This window comes from Zootoca vivipara, chromosome 10 (assembly GCF_965207765.1).
Source record: "Zootoca vivipara chromosome 10, rZooViv2.hap1.1, whole genome shotgun sequence".
Taxonomy (NCBI): Eukaryota; Metazoa; Chordata; class Lepidosauria; order Squamata; family Lacertidae; genus Zootoca; species Zootoca vivipara.
Genome location: NC_142593.1, coordinates 50739623 through 50749169, shown reverse-complemented (window position 1 = coordinate 50749169; position 9547 = coordinate 50739623). Strand labels below are relative to the sequence as shown.

The following is a 9547-nucleotide window of genomic DNA, read 5'->3' as shown; positions in this document are numbered from 1 at the left end:
CACTAGGAAAACTTGAAAACAGGAATGAGATAGAAGAAAAGTTCTTTGTTGTGAATCAGAGTTTTTCATCCACATTTAATGTAAACACTGGCACATGTACAGCAAACACAATTGCGATGTAAAATATGCTTAGGGGAGCCACTGAAATCCATTTCCATGTGGTCACTACAGCTCCGCAAGGGAGCTGCAATATTTGCCATTGGCTTGCTACATGGCTCAGCCTGATCCCACAGAAAGTTTCCTTTCTTTGTCATAGCTTTTACTAAACCAAGTCTTGCATCGACTTTCTTCAGATGGACTATGTGACGGTCTGCTAACTTCTTGTGCTGGTATGGAAAGAATTTATAGGGGCCCAGCGGCTGTGCAATCTCACTGAATGCACTGGATAAATATCCACGGCTGCTTGTGGATGGGTGTATTTCCATGTGATAACAGCGTGAACATAAAAATAGCACTATGGTATCAGGCCTGTTCAGCAGCCTGTTCTTACAGTGGCCAGCCAGGTGCCCACGAGAGGCCTGTCAGCAGGACCAGCACTCTGCCCACCTGTGATTCCAAGCAACTGGCATTCAGAGACATGATGCTCACAGTGGGTAGGACCCAGCCACCATAACTAGTATCCTTTGATAGCCTGATCCTACATGCATTGGTATAATCCATCCAAGTCCAGCTGGACCACATCTATCTATATGACACTCTCAAAGAACTCAAATAGATTAGTAGAATCATAGAACTGCAGTTGGAAGGGACTCTAAGGATCATCATTCTAGTCCAACACCCTGGAATGCAGGAATCTTTTGCCCAATGTGGAGCTCAAACCCACGACCCTGAGATCTCATGCTCTACCAAAACTGAGCTATCCCAAACCAACTGAGACAGAACTTAACCATGCTGGTTTTGCTTCAGCAAGGCTTGTTCTATATGCTTGGTTAGCACTCCTTTGTCACCCAAGGGCCCGACAGCCTCCCTAACTGTTCTTCTGCTACTAATGAATTTGAACATTGTTGTTGGTTATCTTTATTGTTACTTTGACGTACTCCGCAAATTCTTCTTTAAGAACCTCTTACTGTCTGTTTGCATTCATTTTGCCAAAGCTCGGGTTCCTTTTTGTCCTTATTTGGACCAGACGTATTTTATTTTATTTGTGAAGAAAACTTTCTTGCCTCTAATAGCCTTTTTGATTCTGCTGTTAGAGGATGATGCTGACATTCTCTTGACTCCGGTGGGACTTCTCCTGATCTGCTGTACACACTTCAGTTGAGCTTCTAAGATTGTGTTTCAAAACAACTCCCAAGCATTTTGGAGTGATTTGACCCTCTTGACTTTGCTTTTCATCTTGCGGCCAGATAAACAGCACATACGCCAAGACCACATCACAAATGCAGGCATACAAACATTATGCACTTGTGTGTCGAGGCTTCCCAGAAAATTACCTTAAATAACTCACAACTGACAACAGAATTATGGTTTGGTTTTTGGCAAATAATTTAGGGCCACAACTTTATTAAATACACAATTTTAATCCGAGTGTTGGCTTAGGCTTTTGGTTATTCACTCGTCCTTCCTAAAGAAGGACTATCCCCATCTGTCCATCCAGGACAGGACTCAATCAGCTGTCCCCTTAGGACAGGACTCACCTCATCTGCCCCACGTGGCAGGACTCACATCAGCTGTCACCATTGGACAGGACTCACCTCATCTGCCCACGTGGCAGGACTCACATCAGCTGTCACCATAGGACAGGACTCACCACTGTCCGCTTGGACAGTTCCTGCTCCGACTTCCGCATGGAAGTCAAGTAAACATACCTGGGAGTGAGGAGGTGGCTGCGCCCAGTCATTCCCTCCTCACCTTCACCAAGAATGTTCCTCAAGGCTCTTGCTCTTAAAATTGGGCCCACCATTCCCGCCAATGGCGGGATGGTAAGGACAAGAGTGTAAGCCCTGAGATTCCTTTAACGGAATACTTCTATATGGAGCAAACGGAGGTGAGGGTAGGCATCCGTGTGCCACCCCCTCTACCAACCGATTAACCAACCAAAAGCCTAACCGCCAACCTAACAAGTTGTGACAATTTGCTAGCGCAGTAGGCGAAAACCAAGAGGCACAGCCAATCAGCCAATTGGAAAAATTCCTACTGACCCCTGAATACAGGCGGCCCCGAAGGCAATAGCAATGTCGTGCTAACCTGCAAGAAAGAAAGGGCGGGTGGGAGGGGTTCAAACGCCAGGCAAAAATGTGACCAGAAAATGGTGGACGCAGCTTTAAGAGGGGCCCCAACAACCAATCAGATCCAAGGAATTTGCATACACACGCCCCCCATTACTCAGCATGAGCTGTGGCCTTACACAAACCAAACCCTAAGCTAAATTTCTTAACAGCCCTACCACAATCCGCTTTATATTAGATGATATAAAGCGCTTTGTGTGTCGAGGCTTCCCAGAAAATTACCTTAAATAACTCACAACTGACAACAGAATTATGGTTTGGTTTTTGGCAAATAATTTAGGGCCACAACTTTATTAAATACACAATTTTAATCCGAGTGTTGGCTTAGGCTTTTGGTTATTCACTCGTCCTTCCTAAAGAAGGACTATCCCCATCTGTCCATCCAGGACAGGACTCAATCAGCTGTCCCCTTAGGACAGGACTCACCTCATCTGCCCCACGTGGCAGGACTCACATCAGCTGTCACCATTGGACAGGACTCACCTCATCTGCCCACGTGGCAGGACTCACATCAGCTGTCACCATAGGACAGGACTCACCACTGTCCGCTTGGACAGTTCCTGCTCCGACTTCCGCATGGAAGTCAAGTAAACATACCTGGGAGTGAGGAGGTGGCTGCGCCCAGTCATTCCCTCCTCACCTTCACCAAGAATGTTCCTCAAGGCTCTTGCTCTTAAAATTGGGCCCACCATTCCCGCCAATGGCGGGATGGTAAGGACAAGAGTGTAAGCCCTGAGATTCCTTTAACGGAATACTTCTATATGGAGCAAACGGAGGTGAGGGTAGGCATCCGTGTGCCACCCCCTCTACCAACCGATTAACCAACCAAAAGCCTAACCGCCAACCTAACAAGTTGTGACAATTTGCTAGCGCAGTAGGCGAAAACCAAGAGGCACAGCCAATCAGCCAATTGGAAAAATTCCTACTGACCCCTGAATACAGGCGGCCCCGAAGGCAATAGCAATGTCGTGCTAACCTGCAAGAAAGAAAGGGCGGGTGGGAGGGGTTCAAACGCCAGGCAAAAATGTGACCAGAAAATGGTGGACGCAGCTTTAAGAGGGGCCCCAACAACCAATCAGATCCAAGGAATTTGCATACACACGCCCCCCATTACTCAGCATGAGCTGTGGCCTTACACAAACCAAACCCTAAGCTAAATTTCTTAACAGCCCTACCACAATCCGCTTTATATTAGATGATATAAAGCGCTTTGTGTGTCGAGGCTTCCCAGAAAATTACCTTAAATAACTCACAACTGACAACAGAATTATGGTTTGGTTTTTGGCAAATAATTTAGGGCCACAACTTTATTAAATACACAATTTTAATCCGAGTGTTGGCTTAGGCTTTTGGTTATTCACTCGTCCTTCCTAAAGAAGGACTATCCCCATCTGTCCATCCAGGACAGGACTCAATCAGCTGTCCCCTTAGGACAGGACTCACCTCATCTGCCCCACGTGGCAGGACTCACATCAGCTGTCACCATTGGACAGGACTCACCTCATCTGCCCACGTGGCAGGACTCACATCAGCTGTCACCATAGGACAGGACTCACCACTGTCCGCTTGGACAGTTCCTGCTCCGACTTCCGCATGGAAGTCAAGTAAACATACCTGGGAGTGAGGAGGTGGCTGCGCCCAGTCATTCCCTCCTCACCTTCACCAAGAATGTTCCTCAAGGCTCTTGCTCTTAAAATTGGGCCCACCATTCCCGCCAATGGCGGGATGGTAAGGACAAGAGTGTAAGCCCTGAGATTCCTTTAACGGAATACTTCTATATGGAGCAAACGGAGGTGAGGGTAGGCATCCGTGTGCCACCCCCTCTACCAACCGATTAACCAACCAAAAGCCTAACCGCCAATCAAGCCAGCCCTGGCTTGCCGCCAACACTCAGAGACCTAACCAACTTTTTAAACCCTCAGACACATCACGCAGCCAAATATCATACCCATCAGGGGATAAGTGAACCCCATCATCCCGATATAAAAGCGGGGCTCTAACATTAATTACGGGATGACGAATCAAACTCCCCCCGATTTCGTACACCCGTTTGGATGCTGCGCTGTTAACCCTCTTCCTAGCTCTTTCCCCAGCCAGAGGAGGAATATCACCCCGCCATTGCATCCTCTGCAACATTTGGGACCAAAAAACGACGGTATCAGGGAACCAAGTCCTTATCTCCAACAAATCTCGTAGGATAGCCAGGCGAAGAGATAACGGGTCCACAGCGGGGATGTCATTTTCTCCCAGCTGGATCACCAGGGCGGACGGGCACCCGAGCAAGAGGGCTTTGCGCCGCAGCAAAGGGAGAAGCTCCCCCCAGCGCATGCCCCTCTTGCCCATCCAGGTCACTTGGATGTTGGATGGAAGGCCAAGTCGAGGACCCAATGGCGTTTGGCCAGCGCGAAGGCCTGCCCAATGGACTATGGAATGTCCCACCATCCATATGTGCACGTCCGCGAGCCCTGGGAAAACATTGGAAAACAAACGACAAAGTTAGGAGCGCTTCCGAACATAAGATCTATACGCTGCAGATTTCCACCTGCCCAAATCCTTAATAGCATCAACCGAAAGACCCCAGTGGGCCGCCGTAGTGGCGGCCCCAATGCGAAAGGAATGAGGAGCGTAATTAGCGGCCACGCAACCGCATGCCGCTATCACCTTCCTCATAACTCTAGTAAATTGCAGCCTAGTCATCGGGTTACCATCCTGATGCACAAACAAGGGGCCCTCCCCAGCTGGCCTTTCCGCCAAGAATTTGGCTACGTCCTTAACCGGGCAGGGGCCCGTCTGCCCCGTAGCAGGCAGTCGCATTACTGCTCCTTTACCAGCCTGGTCGGTCTTGGAACTCCGAATCGTGATTAACAATTCCGTTGGTGACAGACGTATGTCCTGGAGTAGCAAACCCCCTGGCACCCCCTGACGCATCTGACCCCCTACAATTTCACCAATTCTCAAAGCGCCAAAAAAGGCCACTGAGAAGGCGGCCGAAAACAAACGGGCCTCATATTTAGACCAACACACCACCCTAAGCTTCAATCTCATTTTAGTGAGAAGATCAAAAGAAATCGGGTTCCTGGTAGGGGAACGGGGAGGACAAAGCCTACCCCATCCCTCCATGGCCTTACGCACCACAAATTTGGCGCAAGGGTCCCTATTAAAAAACAATTTCGAGAAAAATGAAATGGCCGCAGACTGGAGCTTTATGGTCCTGGCAGCCCTTCCCAGGTGAAACAGGTGTGCCAAATATTGAAGCACCTGGGAAGAAGAGGGGCGGGCCGCTCCCTCCACCGCGAGCGACTGACTGCGAAAAGTTAAAAAGTCAGTCCAAGCTTTTTGATAAGCCCGCAGGGTAGAGGGGGAAACAGAAGCAGCTACTCCCTGCAAGACTAGCAGCTGCCAAGGTTCCAAAGACGATCCGGGAAAATCTCCGGCTGATGTTGTGCGTCTGGAACCAGGGACCTGAAGCGCTCCATCTGAAATCGTGACAAAGCGTCAGCTATATCGTTGGCCATGCCCGGGACAAAACGCGCAGAGAAAATAATGTTAAAACGCAGGCACTGCAGCACGAATGCCCGCAGCAGAGCCGATACCCGAGTTGACTTAGAAGATTGTTTCGCAAGGACAGTCACCACAGCCTGGTTATCTGACCAAAAGCATACGCGGCGGTCCTTGAAGTCGTCAACCCAAATATGGACTGCAACTGCTATAGGAAAGAACTCAAGAAAAGTTAAATCCCGCGTGATTTCAGTGTCCCGCCAAGCAGGGGGCCATCTTTGTGCGCACCACCTGCCATTCCAAAACAAACCAAATCCCAGGGAACCCGCCGCATCGGAGTGCACTTGGAAATCGTTGTGCAGGTTTAAAACATCCTGCCACAAGGATACCCCATTGTATTCCTCCAGGAATACCAGCCACATCCTCATGTCAGCCTTCTCACCCTGCGATAAGCGCACCCGGTGATGAGGCTGACGCAGGCCAACGGTGCGTTTGTTCAAACGCGCACAAAAGGGGCGACCGGGTGACACAACTTTACAGGCAAAATTAAAGTGACCCAGCAACGATTGCAGCTGGCGAAGCGTCACTTTTTCCGGCACCAGCATTTCCTCTATCACCCGTCGAAGCGTGGTGATCTTCTCCATAGGTAAGCTGGAAGTCTGATTAACGGTATCCAGAAGGATACCCAGGTACGTGAGCCTGGTAGCTGGGCCTTCAGTCTTATCCGCTGCGAGGGGCACGCCCAGCTCATTGGTAAGGTCGTTAAAGGCCTGTAGCAGGGTGACGCAGTCACCCGTATCGGCCGCAGAAACCATTAAAAAATCATCCAAATAATGAGTGACCCCCGTTAATCCGGTCTTCGTGCGAAGGGCCCATTCCAAAAACGTACTAAAGCACTCGAAGGCCGCACAGGCTACGGAGCAGCCCATTGGCATGGCCTTATCAAAATAATAGGCGCCTTCAAACTGAAAGCCCAGCAACCAAAAATCATGCGGATGAATTGGTAATAATCGGAAAGCCGATTCGATATCACATTTTGCCAACAAGGCCCCCGGCCCAAACTTTCTGATCATTTTAATTGCCTGGTCGAGAGAAGCGTATTTGACCGTACAAAGCTCCGGAGGGATCACGTCGTTCACGGACGTGTCCCTAGGGTGAGACAAATTATGAATGAGCCGAAACTCACCCGGAGCCTTCTTGGGGACGATTCCCAAGGGAGAGAGGTGCAGATTGGGAAAAGGCGGAGACGCAAAAGGACCAGCCATGCGCTGGAGGGCTATTTCTTTATTAACCTTCCGCCTTGCGACCTCGTGCATCTCTCTCACCGACTTCTGGTTCCTAGGATTCCTAGCCAGGGGAACCGAAGCTATCGGAATCCGGAACCCGAAGGAGAAACCATCCCGAAGATATGCAGCCGCCTCAATATTGGGATAGGAGGCTAACCAATGTTTAAGGGCCGGTAACTTAATGGGAGAAAAAGCTAACTGAAGCAATTCACTTTGATGTGGAAGCTGCGGGGGGAGCGGGGAGGGCAGGGGCGGAACCCCTTGGCGCCTGCCTGAATCCTCCCCGACCCCCACGAAAGGGCCGCCGGCCCGCATAGCAGTTAACAGCCGGGTGGCTACCGCCACACCGGTCACAAGTGTGCGCATAAATACACCGCGGGCGCTGACACAGTCCTTTATTGAAATCCCAGCAGCGCAATTTAGGTGCCGCCTTAAAAGGCTGGGTCTTAGCCCTTTGCTGCTCGGCGGGTTTCCGTGAAACCGACGGAGCCACATACGTGGTCCAAAGGTCCAAGTCTTTCCTGTCAAAGCGGGCGGTGTCAATTTTTGACGCCCGCCTGCGAAATCTTTCATCATAAGCAATTGCGGCCGCTTCCCCTGCCATGTTATATGCTGACCTTACGATGGACTGGTACACGATAAGGTGTAGAGCCCTGCGGGGATATGCCGCTACTACTACCCCGGAAAAAACTTGATAACAATCGAGCCAACGCTCGAAAGTCCGCTCCACCTTTCTCCCCCTGCCTTTCTTCTTAGTACCAACGAGGGCGTTTCCTTGCTCAGGGACCACCTCCTCTGGTGGAGCTAAATCAAAAATGTCTACATATTTACCATCCAATATCCTAGACCTCAATTTAGAGGACAAGTGACTGCCCGGAATAATATCCCTAGTACTGTTGGTGGAAACCGTGGTTTCCGGGACCAACTCTCCGTCGAGACATTCTTGAACAGCTCCATAACGAGCACGATGCGAATTCGCTCGACGAGCCCAGGCCCAACGAGGAAGGCCAGAATCCACTTCCCCGTAAGCCCAGTACAACCCCATAGAGTGATCAGAACCCTCGGAGCTAGAGGACGAACCTGAGGTGGTCGAAGCCGAGGTATCGTCCTTGCGCCTCTTTGCCCGCCTCCTGGAACGACTTTTGTGACGACGTTTTCCGCCACTCGACGCTCTAGCCGGCACTGGGAGGGCTTCCTCGCCGGATGCCGACGAAAGCCCCTCGCGCCGCGAGGCGACGGCAAGAGTCTGGGATGGAGCAACGGGCGAAACAACAACATTAGAGGAGGCCCCCGTCCGCCCCCCCTGCCCTTGCCCACTTACTCTGCCCTTAGCCTGCCTCGCCCTCCTGGTGCGCCGAGGCTGCTTCCCCTCACTCCGTCGTTTGACGGGAGGGGGCGCCGGCACCACCATAGGAGTGGAAGAGGCATTCGGCATCAGAACACCAGAAGGCCCCACGAAGTCGTCATCCGACGAGTCAGCTGGCCCAGACGTGGTGGTCTCAGGCAGTTCCAGAATGGTCGCCATGGGGGACAGAGGCTGCGACGCCGCCACCGTAGCTTGCCCAGGGTCCAGGGATACACCTGCAGAGGTAGAGGGGGCAGAAAGAGGGTCTGGGCCTTGCCGGTCTGGAGGCATGGCCGTAGTCGCCGCCTCCCGCCCTGCTTCCAGAGGTAAACCAGCAGAGGTCGAGGCGGCAGGATGAGAGGCCGGGTTCTGTAATAAGGCATCAAGCCCAGATCCAAGCTGGGCCAGGGCCTGTGGGTCACCAGCAATGCTAGCGATGAATGCTTCCACGCGACCCGCTGCCTGCGAGGCTGGCGAACGCAGCTTCTGCGAAGCGCCCTTAATGACCCTCTTAGATTTCCCTGAAGTGGATGGGTGGGCCGCCATCCTGAACTATTAACTACTTGGAATAACAAGCAAACACACGTGGAATCACACAGGGGTGCGTATTACCACTTTAACCACTAGGCGGCGTCACCCCACCCCTCAAATATTGGAGCCTTCCCAACCAATCTGCAAAACTAACTGCAAAATATTTGGGGACACCCAGGCCTCTGAAAGGCCCCAGGGAAATCAGTTAGACTTGTATTGCAGGCTGGTGTAGGCCGGACCCCGGCACACGCCCCGGCCCCCCCCCTAAAAGGGAGGGAGAGGGAAATGCGCAGGCCAAAGCCAAACTCCCACCCACGCAACCAAATAGAATCCTTAACCAGAATACGTGAAAACTAAATTAACGTGAATTAAAATTAAATTGAATTAAACAATGGACATCAATTAAGCCAATTAAACAATGCAAGAAACCCAAAACGCAGGCCAAGCAATGTATTCCCTATCTATTGGGAAGGAACAGTATCAAAACTAACAAGGTGCGATAACCCCCTTGAGGCCAGCCGATGGCATAGAGAACCTAAAGTAGGCTGCAGTACTCAGGCCTCCAATTAAAGGCAAGGAGTAAAAGTTTTTTCCTTTCACTTAACCAAAGCAAGCCCACGCAGGTCAAAGCCAATTATAATCCAATTGAATCAATTAAG

The 9547-nt window shown here is 51.0% G+C and overlaps 1 protein-coding gene across 1 annotated transcript; it reads right to left on the bottom strand.

Annotated features, from left to right (window-relative positions):
* Nucleotides 1-1464: 1464 nt before the first annotated feature.
* LOC132591696 (uncharacterized) lies at nt 1465-9547 on the bottom strand. Its single transcript, XM_060271331.2, has 2 exons — nt 8093-9547; nt 1465-4693 (listed from the first exon to the last, which is right to left on the bottom strand). The coding sequence occupies exons 1-2, from the start codon at nt 8901-8903 to the stop codon at nt 4119-4121; spliced, it is 1386 nt and encodes a 461-aa protein (XP_060127314.2). The 5' UTR covers nt 8904-9547; the 3' UTR covers nt 1465-4118.

Excerpts from the sequence above, each read along its gene's own strand:
- LOC132591696 (XM_060271331.2), bottom strand. The coding sequence starts at position 8,903 with ATGGCGGCCCACCCATCCACTTCAGGGAAATCTAAGAGGGTCATTAAG. Across the intron at positions 4,694-8,092 it reads CTCGGCTTCGACCACCTCAG|GGCTCGCGGACGTGCACATA; the intron begins GTTCGTCCTCTA and ends ATGTTTTCCCAG.